The sequence below is a fragment of the Anopheles nili genome, chromosome 2 (assembly GCF_943737925.1).
Source record: "Anopheles nili chromosome 2, idAnoNiliSN_F5_01, whole genome shotgun sequence".
Lineage (NCBI taxonomy): Eukaryota > Metazoa > Arthropoda > Insecta > Diptera > Culicidae > Anopheles > Anopheles nili.
Genome location: NC_071291.1, coordinates 37,838,903 through 37,855,796, shown reverse-complemented (window position 1 = coordinate 37,855,796; position 16,894 = coordinate 37,838,903). Strand labels below are relative to the sequence as shown.

Here is a 16,894-nt window from a genome sequence, read left to right as displayed (position 1 = left end):
TGATTATGCCACCCTTCCGATGTTGATCCTATGGGTGAGAAAAATAGAGTATGAGAGAGAGAGAGAGAAAGATAGAGAGTGAGAAAAATGGAGAGAGTTGAACAATTCGATTGACGGTGTATGGTAAGCGCCCTGAAGGAGCAGTATCATGATGAAAATAAACCTGGAGCTCGAAAGAAGAACCAAAATGTAACCGTTAGCAAAAAACAGCTAAGCCTAGTTTAAGACGAACGGCTAATCTGCTTGTTGAAGAACGAGTAATCGTTTCAGCTAAACGATGCCAAGGAAACGAAGTAGGCGATGAAAAATGGGATGATGTTTTTTTTTGTTCGATTTGAAGAAAGAAACGAAGTTCGTTGAGGAGATGTGAAACGGAGTGAGGTTTTTTTTTTTAAATTTGATCTCGTTTGTTTTTGTTAAAAATCTATTATAAAACCGAATTAACAAAGCCTCACAAATCGAAGAGTTCGATAAGGATCCAATCCTCGCAAGCGGCTCAAATGCTGGCCGCATAGCGTACGATAGTAACACGTGCTCAGCAGGGAAGGCAAAAGCGTCTTCTAACAGCAATCAATCTTACTCCAAAACTAGCCATACTTCGTTCAACCACCACTCGAAATGAATCCCTTCGTCAAATAGTCACTGCGAATGGAGGAAAAATAAACCTCCCACACAAGGGTGCTTGGCGTTCCCGGTTTTGGCCCGAGGCTGTCGAATGATCGGTGAAAAGATTGTGCTCATTAAAGCTTAAAACTTCATCTTCTCGACCGCGCTCAATGACGATGATGCTGATTTTCATGGCCCGGCTTGTTTGCGCCGTTGCCGTGCTTAGAGTGGAAAACTAATAGCGTTGAGCCGGCGAGCAAAGGAAGCAAAATGGCGACAGCCAAATCAAAAACTTTCCCGTCATCGCTCGTGAACGTTGTGGCTTTCGTTCGCTGCAATCTCGGGACGAGTGGGCGACGGGTTTGCTCCTCCAATGGCTACGTGAAAACTGTCTCCAACTACACCGGCCACTGTTTGCTACGCGTTTACCATCCTGCCATTCAGCCACCTCCGGGATCCTGGCCCGACGAAAGCGGTATAGATCGAGCCTCGTATGAAGGGAATTTGAATCTTTTTTTCTTCGAATTCGGTTCGCATTGAAGGGACGGCTATAAATAATGCGGTAAGCACGCCGGGATGCACTTCCACCTTGTGCTTCTATCATGGTGCCGCCATTCAAGGACGATGGCGTTTTTCCTTCTAGCTTCTTTCCTATTTTTTCGCGTCGTTCGTCTTCTCGTCCACTCGGTACGAGCCCTGCAGTCGAGTCCCTTTGGAAAGCGGAAAGCGGGGCACAGGATAACAGGGGCGGAACCCGAAGTTGGCAATGATTGACGCGTGGGGTGGCAAGCCAAAAATAGCATTACCACGAAAAGTCGACGCCAACAAAACAAGCCGGAAATGGCATCTTCGGTGCCACGTCTCGTAACGTGCGTTCGCGGAGCAAACAACTTGATTGCATTAGACTCGGTGTATGTGTGTTTAAAAGTGTGCAGTTTGCTCTGGTAGGATGGCTTTTCTATAAATACCCCAGAGTTGTAACAAAATTGTGTTGTTCCTCCATTTATTATGCTGCTCGTGTTCATCACATAAAAAGATTATACATTGCAAAAATCTGCTTTCCGTGGAAAGGATCGGTCCACTTCACGTCCATTGATAGCCTGCAGTTGTTTTGCTGTTTTCGCCACGCTGCTGAAAAATGCAACAAAATCCCACCACTCATTATACCACCCGGGCGCCCGGTTCGTGTTTAGAGCCCCGGGCATCTGAAGTGCATTCAAACACCAACACCTTCTCGAGCAAACACCTAGCCGCAGCAAACAATGGCATGTTCTCGTCCACCTGCCAGGACCTCCAGTGGAATGCCACCTCCGAAATGCTTCACATTTTACGAAAAAATACCTCCACCAACCACCGACCAAAGGATTCGCATACCATTCCCATCTCGCTCGTTGTTATCCGTTTTGTTGCTTCCTTCGAGGACCAACACCGGGGGCTCGGAGCAGCACATTAGCAGCAGTTTTGCAGCGTTTCGCATTGGAAGATGACGGATGGGCATGCCATCGCTGCGGGCAACAGCTGCTAAGGAACGCGTCGTGTTGCCTCCTGTGAGCCTTGCTAATCCTCGAGCACCAGAGGGTGGCAAAACGGCAAGAAACTTTGTGGATGGCTTTCATCCACCCGGTTGTGCAAATGGAAGCATACCCGCGGGTGCAAAGGGGTTCATTTTATTCGCTTAACATTGACGTAATGGCGCACAATGCAACAAACCGCATCGCGCGGCCGCATGGAAATGGACTAGAGCTGAAGCGATTCTGCAAGGAGGGCACGAAGCAGAGCACTTCAACACGCGGCTGAGCGGGAACACTCTGATTTTGAAAACAAACAGCATCCGTGTAGTGAAAGGGAGCGAAAAAACTTTCTCCTACTTGAAACTGCACCATTTTGCACCTTCGTGCAGTGTGGGATTTTACTCGCCACCTAGTTTTACCAAAAAGGCGCTTTTTGCCTTGTAGAGTAATGTTTTAAAACGCTGACTTCAAAAGCAAATGGTTTGCGATGGCTTTAATCAAGATTTAGCAACCCACAAACTTGCTGGCGAATATCACCGTCGGCTGTCGTTGCTTCGGAGGGCGATTTGTGACCTCCGACGTACCCGGGAGGCAATATGTATTAATGAGCTCTTTATTTTGACCTGTGACCATCACCATAACCATCATCATGATCATGCTCACGGATGCTCCAGCTGGCGAAGGCGCCAACGTAAAGAAGCGAAAATTCAAGGACGCAAAGGTGAGCATGTTTCTTTCATCGTGCTACAGCCGGAGACAAAGAGACATGCTTTTTAGGGAGAAATTTATAGTTTCCTTCTCAGTGCGGGATTTATTTGACTCTAGAGGTTCTGCGCTATGTCGGTGAGGATTACGAACGTGAAAGCTAGCAAACAGGAGGCTGGCTGACTATTCGCGATGCCGGGGGACTATGAGATATGAAAACACCACTGGTGCGTTCACAGCCTACTTTAAACCGTGTAATGGAAACTAATTGCAATAGCTAACCCATATGGGCTCTTAAAAAGGCTCTTTCAACGTTTCGTATGTCCCCGGATGGAAGTAAAATATCTCCTATCCATGCCGGATAACAATCATGTCACTATGGCCATGTATGTCCCCGAGCGGTTCAGATTTTCACACCGATATTCGATGTGTTTACCATCATCCCAAAATAGCACTCAAAGTGGTTGCAAAATAAATGTGGTTACGAAAGATTTCCTAAGCAAAATCTGCTCATCACGCTTACCTCATCCATGGGTTTACCTTCCGCGAAGGGTTGAACGTTCCGTTTATTTGTTTATTTATATTTTATGGAGTTTTTTTCCCTCCATTTTATGTCACTGCGCTGCTCACGCTTGTGCCTGAGATCCCGGGAGGGCATGCAGGTATTTGCAGCCATAAAGCATGAGTGTTATTGCATCTTGCGTTCCACCCCGAACCGGATATTGATTTATTTGACATCCTGCCAGTAGCAACTCACGCTGGTTCGCCATTTGGAAAGCTCGGAATCAGTCTCACCGCATTGAACGAACCGTAATTTCGTCCGCAAGGGTCACTTCGGTCTGCCATGAGCCGAGCAACTGGGGCGATGGGCACGTCGATCGCTATTTAGGCGATTTTTTTATTCATCCCTTAGGGGCAGTGCGAACGTGGATCAAACTCGACCCGACCCGACCCGGTGCGATTTTGGACGTGTTCTATAAATAGACGTTTCAGTCGTGTTGGTACGCTATAAAATTATTACAACGAAAAAAAAACATAACAACCCCAGTACTAGACCGGAATGGATGGAGACCGATATTGGGTCCCACTTATACGGTTTCGTCTAACGATACAGCGTTATTACTATTTTTATGCCCACGGTTTGGCCTGAGGCATAGCGTTATTAGAAATCAATGCCGCACCGGTAAGCAAGTTTGACTTTCAGTCCCCAGATTTGCATCACAAATTGCCACAATCCTGAGAGCAAGTTTATTGCCTCGGAGCGGAATGCGAAAGTAACCATCCATCGGCATCAGATCATGCACATAGTACTTGTACTGTTCTATGCATTAGATTTAATTTTAGGCTAATTTTGTGTGAGAACTTCACCATTTTGTATCTGTTATAGCACTTTTGATCTTACGAAAGAATAGAACCGTTGTTTAACAACGTTTTTCTAATGTTGTGATTTTTTTTTGGACGTTTTCCTACAACCAGGTTTTGATATGAACGATATGAAATTCATGCTGCTCTCTAGTTTCCCATGTACCTTGCTTAAAGCAAACACCCCAGCCGTACGGTGCCGCAGCACTGCGTCCCTCTGCGAACTAATATTGGAAGGAATTTTCAATAACAACATTCCGCTTTTCCACTTTCATGGCGCCTCGAGCGTTGGAAGCGGGCTGAATATGAGCACAACAACACTACACACTACAGTCGACACGTGCGTTGCCGCAGACAGCAGTAGGGCTTTGGGAGAAATTCAATTGTCTTTGGTGGTGGCATGCGTTACCGGAACCCGGCAGCGATCGATGACGGAATTTGATCTCACACTGGAAACACTTCCGCCGTTCAGTGGGTGCGGGAAAATTAGCAAACATTACGCCACCTAGCATATCGCAGCGTGAAGTTTGGATCTCTTTACAACCAATCCTTGCGCAATATTCACGGTGAAATGTAAGCTGACACGCGGAATGAAACAAAAAACGTAGTGATATGCTATGACGTGATGATGTAAAATAGTTGGAGTATTTGATCAAAATAGTTCATTGGAAAAATAAATACGACTGAGAGAGCTTCAAAAAGCTATCAAAATCAAATAAATGATCTCGAGGAGCATTGTAGATGCTAAGCTGCTGCTCTAGCTGAAACAATCACGAGATAAAGTTACACAAATGATATGCAATAATCTACTGGTGCTTTTAATGCTTTAACTGCTTTTAATGTAATTGCAGGATTAATAATCATACATATACTTAAAAGTAATCTTTACAAAATGGTTCAGCTTTAAAACACAACTTTCAATACCAACAAAAGGAGTACTTGCCAATGAATTTATTACTAATGCTGCTTGATCCCTAAAATAGGCTCCAATAATGTTTTGCTTATTCATTTCAGTCAATTTGTCCATCGTACTCGATCTGACAAAATGGTACCGCGACAGCTGACTTGGAGCTAATTGTCGCACGTTCCATCGCAACATTACTCCGAAACGAGCATTCTTTTGTTCACCTGTCACTCGCTGGAATTCTTCCCAGCGCTGGTCGGAATGTTGCGCTGCGTCAAATTTGAGCAACTCACCGCAGAAAAAGGGCGGAAAGAACTTGAGCCCGGTCTCGGTAGTCACGCTAAAACCCAAACCCTATGTCTTCACTCCGAATCCGTTTGAAATCCGACGGCGTTCTTGACGAAAGTCTTCCCGGCCCCCTACGAGGCACGGAGCCTTTTCCCTCGAAACCGTTACGAAAATAAACATATCAAGTGTCACTAGCAACGCCTGCCGGTTCGAGCTACGCATCTCCGGCATCCAGCGTTCCACGATATCCGGCTGCAGGCACGATAAGGAATGTTTGCATTCAGCAACAATTCATGCTGCAGCGCTCGGGCCAATCTCGGAAACGCTCATGTCTCATCCCTGTGCACCATCGCACCACCTCCAAACGCCCACCTTTCAGCCACCTATGGGCTCCAACCTTGCAAAGACCCACACCACGTATTGGGTATCCGATGATTGAAACCAGTCAATTACGGTCGGTTATCCAGATTTAGGCCCGAATGCCCGAATTGAGTGGGTTGCATCCATCCTCTTGCGCTGGAAGCCAGAAAACCGATCCCAAACGCTATCGATCGATATTTCGGGCCAATCATCCCGACGCAGCAATAAATATTCCTCATTTATCAAAATCCGTTCGTTCGAGAAGCCGTACCAGCGCCGACCTGGAATAGATCTCCGTTGTTCAGATCGACGCACGATGGCAGGAGCATAATTGGCGCAGGTTGCGCTCGTTCTGGGTGGAAATTGCCACTCGTTTCACCCCAAAATAACACCCATCTCTGCCGTGTCAGTGGGCGAAAGCTTTCGCCAGGGTAAAGCCTGGCTTTCCTGGTGCCCGCATCCTTTTTCCGCCTCAGACGGTGCGTTTTCGTGAGTTTTCGCCGGATGGTGGTTCCGTTTGCCGTAAAGGGGTTTTGGTAAATGGCACTGCTCCCTGTGGAGGCACCCGCGGATTACGAGATCCTGCCGCTGCCAGGCGATGTAAGTATGCAAATTGGATCGCTTCGCATTTGCATAACGGAATCATTCATAACTAAGACAAGATGCCGGCGCTGCATGCGCGCTCCCAGCGGTCGTATGGCAGTTGTTCTTACGCGAGCCACACTGGCGCTTCAAACACTCGCGCGTTAGAACAAAAGAGACCGAGTGACGAGGAGAGAGCAAGAACTAGTTTAAGGGAGCAAGCATGCCTGAAGTAAGCCATCAGGACGTTCAGTTTGGCATTCTATTTGCGGTTCTGTCGACTCCGAGAGCCGGCGTTCCGTTTATTCCCAGAAATTGCAAACCTTCACCAAATCCGATAATGAGTTTCGTATCCCTCCTATAAACAACACACACACACACATGCCCACAGTGGCGCACGGGATGGTACCAGAATCAGAAAATTCCGGGAAAAATCCGTCACCCTTCAAATGCTGACAATTAAAAAGTATCGAGCTCGTTCGATGCTTAACGACCTGCACACATTCGGATTTCGAGAGCAACCAGCAGATATTAACCGATCAAATTTCCCAACCTTAGCACTGTTCCGTGGACTGGAATGGGTAACGTACGGATGAACGAGTGCCGTAATTGGCGTTGGAATTGAGTGGTGTAGCCACTACACAGAAGAGCAGCATATCGTGTTGCATCAAAACGTTGGTTTTAGGGGGTTTCATCAGCAATGCTGCAGGAACTTTCGATCGAAAATCGTTACTTTAATTGGAATGGAACAACGCTGAATAAAATACCCGACCGAACATCCAATTAAGAAACGTTAGGACAAATTGTCATTAAGTTCAAACAATCAGCCTAGTCGTTTCCCAATTAACCCACTGGCTTAAGTTCGTGTAAGTGTATTTTGCGAGATAAATCTTTCGGGTCAGAAACATTCGTAATTATCAACAAGATCCTACAAGAAATCTTTTGTGAGCATGTTTGACACTGTCATAGATTTTTGAAGAATATCTTCGAATGTAGAGTCGTTTGATTTGTTAAATCAGCTAACAAATGATAATTTTATTGGCAAACCGCAATATCGGAAGATGAGTATTATCAAAACCTGCAAAGAAACAAATCCACAATACTCGTCCTATTCGCTTAAACCTCGACAGAAACCTTTTGCAGCCTACTGGCAAACTTATTCCACTATCATCCTCGGGGAATGGAAACTTTTCTCAAACTAACCATCACACTCCTGCCGACTGCTGGAACAGGCCTATCAGCAGCGCGCAATCGAAAGCACAGATTTGCCATTTACAAATTTATGGCCTCCCGCGAAATCCCGCGATAATCCGTCGGTGCCGTCGGTTTGATTGCTTCGGTGCTTCCCGAAACCGATCAGCTTGCGGGGTTTTTGGGGCATGTGACCAAGCGGATTAAAATCGATACATCGGCTTTCGGGACACACCGCACTGCGAGGCCGCACATGTTCGGTTTGCCTCCGGTGGCCAGCCTCAATTCCCACACAACCCAAAAGGGTTCGTGTTCCGGGGCTTTCGTAAGCTTTCCCGGGCCTCAGTCACCCGAGAAACCATCACGGTGGGGTTGCTCGATAACGAAAAATATGGATTTAATGGCTTCCATTAGGGAGCGTCGCCGGTACGACCTCGACGCCCTGGATGGAGGCGCCTGGTTGGTCATCCGAATGTCATTAGCCGGCGTGGTGATGTGGTAAGGGTAGGGGGAGGAGCGTGAGTCGGGTGAACTTTGTCATTTTAACGTGTCAAACCTGCGGCCGGCTGCCATAATCTTGTTCTCCGCTTCGTCGCGTGAAGCGTGAAGAATGGCGCGAGGAAGCACATCATTCGAGCGGTACCCGCTTTCGTTTGTCCTTTTTTTGTTGATACCGTTGGTCGTTCAAATTCCAACACAGATGAAGAGAGAGAGAGATAGAGAGATAGAGAGTGAGAGAGAACCATACAGAGAAGAAAAAAAACCTCCACAGCGAAGGCACCTTGGGATGAAAAGGTGATAAAACACCTAACATCAGCCGTCAGACCGATTTTCTCTGATGACTTTCGATATGATTGCTGGCAGGTTTGTGTGATGGTTTGCTTTAGCTTTTTACTTAATATTTGCAATTACTTCACCGTCATTCTTATGCCAGTCTGTTTGAATTGTTTTTATTCATTCATTCGATGCTGGTTTGAGCTGAATCGTGTGGTGGTGTTTGTTTTCCTTCGTCTTGTTTGCCTTAGGCTTCATTTTTTGTACAGTGTAATCGCGTTTCATGAGCGGCTTATTTTTCAACACCCGCACCATGCGAAGGGAAAGTCGTTAGGAGAAAGCAACTGCCACTCGATACACACCGCCAATAATGGTGCTGTGTTTTGTTCGAGTGGGGTTTTCCAATGCACACACGTTGACCACGTGCGTCTAGCGCTCGGTTCAGTGTTTGTCACATGTGCAAACTAAATCACATCCACACAGACAGACGAGAGCCACGTCCAAGGGCATGTCGGCCTTGTCGGTCGATTCCATTTGCCGGTTTCGAGGACCCTTAAGCCACCGTTGGCCTCGGGCTACCCGTGCGACTAATGCTAATCTTTATTGCATCCCAAAGCACCCTTTTGGAAGCCAACGGAAAAGGGCACCATTTTGTGGGATCGTTTCGACTACTTGCTCCCGGCCTTCTTGGGACGCGTCCGTGTGCCCGTGCAGTCACTATGGGGTGGGCGAATTTCTTTACTTAATTTTCATCCGGGGGTTTTGCTCTGCCTCGTTGCTTTTCCATGCAACGGCACATGCGTTCCGGGAAAGTGTATTACATTTTCAACCGGTTGCTATACATTTTAAGGTGCGAATGAGAAAGAAAGGTAACAGAATTGAGAGCCATCGCACGAACATTCGGTGCAACGTGCTCGGAAAGCATCCATTAGCTCGTTTCAAGACGAAGGAAAAATGCGCATTTCTTTTTTCGATAGAACACGAAAGCTTATTTGCTTCGAGGATATTAATGGATTCTTTTTTGTATTCTCTAGCTCGAGTCCTTCCGGCGGTACGCAGCGAGCCATCGACAAACTTGTTCTTCAAAATGGATCTATACTTATAATTAAGGACACGGGTTTGGGACCGCTTGGTTGGGATGAAATAAATGAAAGAATATTCCGGGCATCTTGGCAGTTTCCCGGCACCTGGAGCTAGTAGTTCGTGAAATGCTACCATCCATTTACACCAACTTGGGTGACTCGTATTGGACCGAACGAAAACTCGGCGTGATAGAATCGTAATGCATCACTTGAAAGATTATCGATCACGCCACGGTTCAAGGTACACCGTTCCATAACAGTTGGTAAGCAGTGCTATCACAAAGGCAACCCACCACAAAAGCCGCCACAGGTGCCGCAAAGCCGAGCCATGAACGTGGCCAAACCAACATCGCCAACGGAGCCACGAGCCGACGTCCGATTGGAAATCTTTCCGCCTCGTCAAGTACCAGGCGCATCCATCCCGCGACTCGAACACGTGCTTGCGACAATTATCTTCGTTCACGTGGCGGCTATCCCCAGGAGCCGAGTGAAGGAAAAAAGCAACAAAAAACCACCGCCACCTATCGAAGAGGTATGGAATTGAAAGTGAAACAAAATCGGCTCACTCGGTGGCGCCAGCTAGCCAGCCAGCCATTTTCCATCCCGTTTTCCATCGTCGCCCTGCCTTTGCCTTTGGGGCTCGTGTTGTGTGGGAAGCGAAACAGAGCGCAAACAACGGCTACGGAAGCTTCCATTTCGAGCTCCATCGCTAGAGCGGCAACCGAACACCAAAAACGCTCCACCCCGGGCAAGCGATGGGACGAAGCGACGCCACGCGTAAGCAATCTTTCGAGCGTGAAAATTCGCGTCTTCCAATGCGTCTCTAGAAGAGCGGTTTACGTCCGCCTACCTGCTGGCCTTCCGTGGAAAACTTCCGGCCTTTTCCTTCGGAGATTTCCTTTTTGAACTCCCCCGTTTTCCCGGAGATTGTCTGGGGGCGCGTTGTCCTGGGTGGCCGGGGTCTAACCGCGAATCTGCGCCACTTTGTCACGCACTTTAATTTCACTGTCCCTTACGGGGTGGGCGAGAAAAACGGCAGGCGAAGTGTGAGGATTGACGTTTTGTAACAAGCTTCCGATGCCACTGCGGAGGAGGGAAAACACAACAACAACGTGCACATACACACGCACGTACCCGCGCGCGCGCACACGCACAGCCACACGTAAGCATTCACTTTGCAATGGAAATGGACCGGAGAAGAGCGGAAAATACTAAAGGAAAAATGGGGAAAAACACCGAAAAATAAACCCATCGCACGCGACACAAACAAAAAGGAAAACAATTTCGATCGGGTTTGTTCTCGCCCCATCCACCTCCGGAAACCCGCAGGCTACCGCCACCCCTCCACCCCCCCCCCCCCCTACCGATTTTCCACTCAACCCCAACGCACTGGACCGCTTTGCCCGGGGATCAATGGATTTTGGGGCCGAACTGAGCCCGAGTTCGCGGCGCCTAGACATGCACCGATGGGAGTTGGGAAAACCTTCCCCCGGTTTCACGGGGTGGGAAAGGCGTACCGAGGAAAAAAACACACACCGTGCAACACCGACACACAAACACATACGCACACGCACCACTGGTTCGCTGCTGTTCGCTCTTCCTGTTCCGGGCGTCGCACGGACCACGGACGGGCTGGGACGTGTGTGTGCGCGCGTGAGCCGAGCGGGAAAATGCATCGACCGGTTCGGTCGGAAGCTGGCACGAATCTGACCTGGCGGCCCGATTTCGGTTCCGTTTTCGGCTCGACTCGAGCGGTCACGGTGCCGTTTCCAGTACCCGTTGCCCCCTGCAACCGTGCCAGAAAGTCATCGAACGGTGAGAGAGCGAGTAAGAGAGAAAAAGAGAAAAGGAGTCGGAAAAACACGCTACGCTGCGTACGGGCACAAGTATCAGAAAGAGCGCGTTGTTTGAGTGTAGGAGCCCGCCATGTCCACAGGGGCTCGTGTTGGTACACAAAGAAAAGCGGAAAAACCTGGGGAAAAGTGTCACTCGTGCAATACCGACTGGAAGGAACCCACGGGCCCCAAAGGTGAGCGAAACCGCTCGTCTGAGCAGCTGTTTGAAGCTGGAGCGCATCCGAGCAACCCGCGTGCTCGTCGTCGGGGAAATTGTGCGTCTTTGCACGGTGGGAAATTCAAGCCGTTCAGTGGTCAAAAATACCACACTGTACACTCGATATAATCGCGTGCAATAGATTGAGCTCAAATGGCCAACTACGACCACTGCCGGGGTTGATATAACGCTAGCTCATTAGCTCAATGCGATTAAAAAACATCACCCAGTCACCAGTCATCGACGGCAATCAATGACGGCGATCATCGTTCGCGAACGTGACAATCGATGCAACGTCTGGTGCAAACAGCCTGTTAAAGATTCGTCACGGGCCGCTCCTCGAGGTAATCATGGCGGTTTGATTGTAACGCTTCGAGCGTCCCCTTTCGGCTGTCCAACCTGTGAACTTACGTCGCCCTCCACCATCAAGCCCTTGACCGTAACCAACGGAAACCGTAAACAACGACCCGTTCATCTACTCCCAAACCCACCCAGAGTGGGGTTGATTGTTTCGCTTGACACTGCTGCTCTGCGTTGAGCAATTCCGTACGTTTGGTTTTGTGGTTTCTTTTCACCATTTTACGGTCTCTCATTCTCTTCATCTCTCTCGCTTACACCACTACTCACGCACAAAGAGGGGATGATTATTTGGGGTAGCAAACCGAACAAAATCGAACCTCGAATCAGCGTTCGATCGGGCAGGAATCCCCAGCCCTGGTCTCAACCAAACACACGCGCATACACCTCACGCACACGCGCACGTGCCTATGTTCCGTCTCTATCGCACGTGTTCCAACCCCTCCAGGAACAACCCCTCTTGATCGGTGACGCCAACCGATTGCCAATCGGGCGCGTATTTTTTTTATTTGTTTTGTCAATGTTTACCCCGTGTGGGCACTTCCGCGAATCACATTCTCGTTATCGGTGCGCCTTTTGCGCTGTTTTTTTGCTTCTTCCTTTTCGTCTATCTCTTCAATCCCATTCACGGTGTGTCTGACACTCGCAAGGGAAGACAGAGACTAAGAGAGAGAGAACGAGAGAGAGAGTACAGTCTCCGATACCATGTTCACACTAGCGAAGCCCAAGCGAGCCCTAGGCATCCGTATGACCCTCGCGACCAGACACTTAAGATTACGGCACCGAGTAAGGGCGGGAACCGAAGCACAACGGGGTGGTGCAGCCCTTTATGTAATTACGACAGCCATTTCGAACCATTCAATCCTCCAGCAGCTCGCTATCTCACGGCGTGATGGAGCGTAATTACGTTCGCTACACTTTCCGCGCGCAGCATGACATAATGCGAATCCTGGCCACACGACACACGCGAGAAAAACTCACCAACATCCACCCACTAACACTGGCGAGCCGGCCCGGGAAAAGCACATAAATGTAAACTGCCAAAAAACCGTAGGGTGACTCGAGTGCACCAACCCCACTGAAACCACCGATACACCCACCGTACCGTGCGATCTGCGTCGGTTGGCCACGTGCCACAAGGACACACGTACGGTCGAGGCGAGATGCGCTCGCAAGGGCCACGCCGTCGGGACTGCGAGCTGTGGTCAAACGTACGCGCCCCGTGGCCCTTCTAACGCTCTTATTGAGCGGGATGAGCAAAACTAATCAGTCCCCAGCGGGACTACACACTCACACGCTGGCTCTCTCTCTCTCGCTTTCTCATGGATGGAGTGGTCTCGGAAAATCTCCCCCGGGCATCGAAGAGGGCCTGTTGTTTATGTTATGACTAGCGATCGCGAGCACTCACGCTGGAAACAGGCAGTAGTATAGGCAGCATCATCAGCAGCAGTAGAAGACAAAAAAAAGGAGGAGAAAATCGAACACACACGAAGCGTTGAGTGGTTTCGCGTGAGTGTCACACGCGAAGATTTCTCACGCGCTCTTATCACGCTTCCTGGAGCCACTGATTGTAGGGGTGGTTGGGGGATGAACAAGAGAGCGAGAGAGAGAGAGAGAGAGAGAGAGAGCTGAAGGCTCGAAAGGTGATGATTAATGTTTACTTTCCAAGCCACTGCCATGCGCATGCATTCGCATGGTCGCTGCAGTGCCTGCAGTGGATTGTCAGAGCGTAAGGTGTAGGATGAAAAGTGCATTTTGAGAAAGAAAGTACACACGACACACACACACACACGCATAAACGCGTGCGAGTGACAAAGATAGCAAGAGACGTAAACAATAATGCTCACCCGGAAAACGCCTACTAGGGCACGCGTGGTTGCCGTATGAATGAAATCCGCTGACACACCGGGGCACGTGGTCGGCTGATGGAGGCGCCTGGTGCCGGTTGAAAGGCTACGTGAAGTAGGGAAAGAAATGAGCTTACCTTCGTGGATACTCGCATTTCGCTACCACCATAGTGCGGTTGGTAGGCAAAAAAGCATAATCCCTTCCACAACTTTTTTTTGGTTGCATTGGACAGAATATTGCTTTGCTGAGTTGCGCTTCGTAACCTACGTAACAAATAGTGCCCGGTGCCGTTCACTTACAAATGACCGTAGTACAAAAATGAATAAAAACGCCTCATGACGCTTATGCAGGCGTGTTTTTGTCGCGCTCGTTTTTATTCCACTCGCTGCCAGACGAAAGTGCGGTGATGGCGTTAATTGGACGAAATTGAAGCGCGATTGATCGATGTGGAGTGAAGGCCTGCCACCGAATGTTTGATTTATGGCCGCTTAATTGATTGCGGGTTCTTCGACGATCGGTTGCATGCAACGGCGACCCATTGGGTAAAGCTGCCTTTTGTCAAACACCAAACGGTCTCAGAAAAGGCCCGTCCCGAAGGCAATTAGCTTGCATAAGCAGGTCATTAGCTGGTGCTATCAAATCAATGGTTGGTGAAGCTTCTTCGAAAGGACTCGGCACCCGGCGCACCAGTACGAAGAATAATGACGATTGGGTCACGACAGCTAATTAGACTTTGGTGTTTCTCAGAATGATGTTTTCCAGTCGAGCAATGGCTACATTTATGGAGAAAAAAAACAAAAAACTAGCCCCGTACCATCTTGCTACCATCGAAATGAGCATAATCTTCTCTCAGTGAATACGCGGTTTCGCAGCGTAATCCCTTCGAATAATAGAAACTCCAGAATGTGAGTGTGTGTGTGTGTGTGCGTTATATTTGTGCCTTGAAGACAGCTTCGGCTACATTATATGGCGTCTCGACGCGTTGCGTTGCGTTTCGTATCGTACTAATCGATTTATGGAAAGAAAGCATGCACTAAACCTCTACCCACCCACGGATTTGGCCAAGGATAATGGCTGAAGTCACGTGGTTTTATGGCCGCCCAAGCTCGCAGTCGTACACACGCGCGTACGTCGCCGTGTAGAGAAGCCGACAGGTTGCTGCATTGTTATCGAATCGCATTTCCGGCACTTTAAACTCCGGATTGATCGCAACGCGAAGTGTGTACTCGCCAAAATCGAGCTCACTAATGTCGACCCACTGGCAGTCAATGTTGTGCCGGTAAATGTCGGAACAGTTCACCGAGATACCCTGGTCACCGTAGTTGGCGCAGGCGTACCTTGGTTCCACACCCGGCAAGCACTGGTTGTCTTCGAGACAGAATGACGCCTTGTGACCTTCTGCGACCCGTCGGCCTCGTCCATCGATCACGTCGAATGTCGCGAACACCTCCATACTGTGGTAATGCATGTGACACAGATGCCACTCCCACAGGTGTTTGGGAATGTGCGGCCGGAAGTCGGCCGTTCCCGCGTTGATAACACGCGCCGTAAATTTGAGCAATCGACGCGTTTCCAGGTGCCAGTTTGGGTTGTCCCGCTGGATTTCGTACGCCTGTGATGCCACGCAGTTCTCCTCCATTGCGCACTGCAGCAAGTACATCAGTCGGTCCTCCAGATGCAACGTTTGCGCTAGTTCAGCGTGGTCGAACACGAGATCAGCCATTTCGGGCACGCACGTGACTGCGGCCACGTGGCCACGCCGTTCGCTGCATCGTGTCTGTTGCGTGGATGACTCCACTGTTACTGGATCGTGTCGGCAGTCCGCTAGCGAGCTTTCGTTGCCATAACACTCAGTTCCACTGAGAAGTACCACATCCGGTAAGGCCTGTTCCGGTTCCGTGGAGAAAAAGTCCGTCTGAACGGCGTTGTTGGCGTAACCCAATCCAAGCTGCCGACAAGCCACATTTCCCTCCAACAAACCCCATCCATCTCCACACACACTTCCCCATGGCCCAAGGGTCCCATCCTCGGCCACTGTTCGCACCTCTACTCGTCCCTCTCCGGATGTTCGACCTCCAACAAGCCGCAACTCGAGTGCTTTGGAAAAACGTTCCTTCGGCAATACATTCGCCGGTGGTTCAGTTGAGACTCCTGTGGCTGACTCCTCCGTTAACTCCGGATGCTGCTTGCAGATAACTCCTGCCGCCTCACCCGCCTCACAGTCGTTCGTGCCCCAACCGTCGAAGTGACACTCGACCAGCTCGAGCTCGTGACCACCACACCACAGATTATCCATCCAGAACTTCCGCTTAGCACGCCCAAAATGGCCGGTGTGCGTGGGTCGCACGTGTCCGGGAAACCAGAGCTGTCGGCAAACGACTTCAGCTTCAGCCTGGTCCCATTCATCGTCACAGATTGCGCCCCATTTGCCGCCGTGAAAAATCTCCACGTTGCCTGGAAAAGCAGGATCACAGGAACCACAATTATTGTGGTTACTCACGAGCCATGAGAGCGTGAAAACTCACCCTCGAAATCCCCACGGCCACCGACAAGCTTGAGTGCTCCGTCCTCCTTACGAAGCCGCTTCAGGTACTTCCGTACGAGGTTCTCGCGCTGCAACCGAGCCTCCTCCAGGGCAGACGTACGATTCGAGCCAGCGATGGCACCATCGCCGGAGCTGACGCACACGAGCACCACGATCAATACGGTAACATACCGGATGGCCACAGAAAAGTACATGATGTGCTCGTACGAGGACACCGCACGCGTGGACGATCGTGCGGCTACTGATCGGGCCAGTGAGCCAGCACACTCTGGACGGTTGATTCTCCATCGGGTAGGTTCTCGATCGCGACCACTGACGAATTGTGTCACCGCGATCGCACTGGGACGATCATGGCCCAAGCTCGACCTCGCCGGATGATGGCGTTCCTTCGCGTTCGAGTGTTTGCATGCGTGCGAGTGGACATCTCTTATCAGCCGGGATGTGTTGTCAGGCAGTTCGATTTGACTCGATGCGATTCAACTCGCCCGTTTGCTGTTTGCTTGTGGTCCCCAAAATTTGATAACGCAGCGCGAAATGCAACAATGCGCAGGTTGTTCGCGGATGTTGCGATCTTGCTTTTGAACTGCAACCGGCGCGTGGTTTGGTGTTGGGTGCTAGCTTCAACGATGTATGAAATGTAGATTAACCAGACCAAACATTTGAAAACGTATTTACCGGCATTCTCAGCGATGTTTTTTGCAAAACCAACAATTGCGATTTAGATGTT

The 16,894-nt window shown here is 49.5% G+C and overlaps 1 protein-coding gene across 1 annotated transcript; it reads right to left on the bottom strand.

Moving 5' to 3' along the window:
* Positions 1–14,579: 14,579 nt before the first annotated feature.
* Positions 14,580–16,361, bottom strand: LOC128722548 (lysyl oxidase homolog 2B-like). Its single transcript, XM_053816221.1, has 2 exons — positions 16,148–16,361; positions 14,580–16,076 (listed from the first exon to the last, which is right to left on the bottom strand). Exons 1-2 carry the CDS (start codon positions 16,359–16,361, stop codon positions 14,713–14,715), a joined length of 1,578 nt encoding a protein of 525 aa, XP_053672196.1. The 3' UTR covers positions 14,580–14,712.
* Positions 16,362–16,894: the final 533 nt, after the last annotated feature.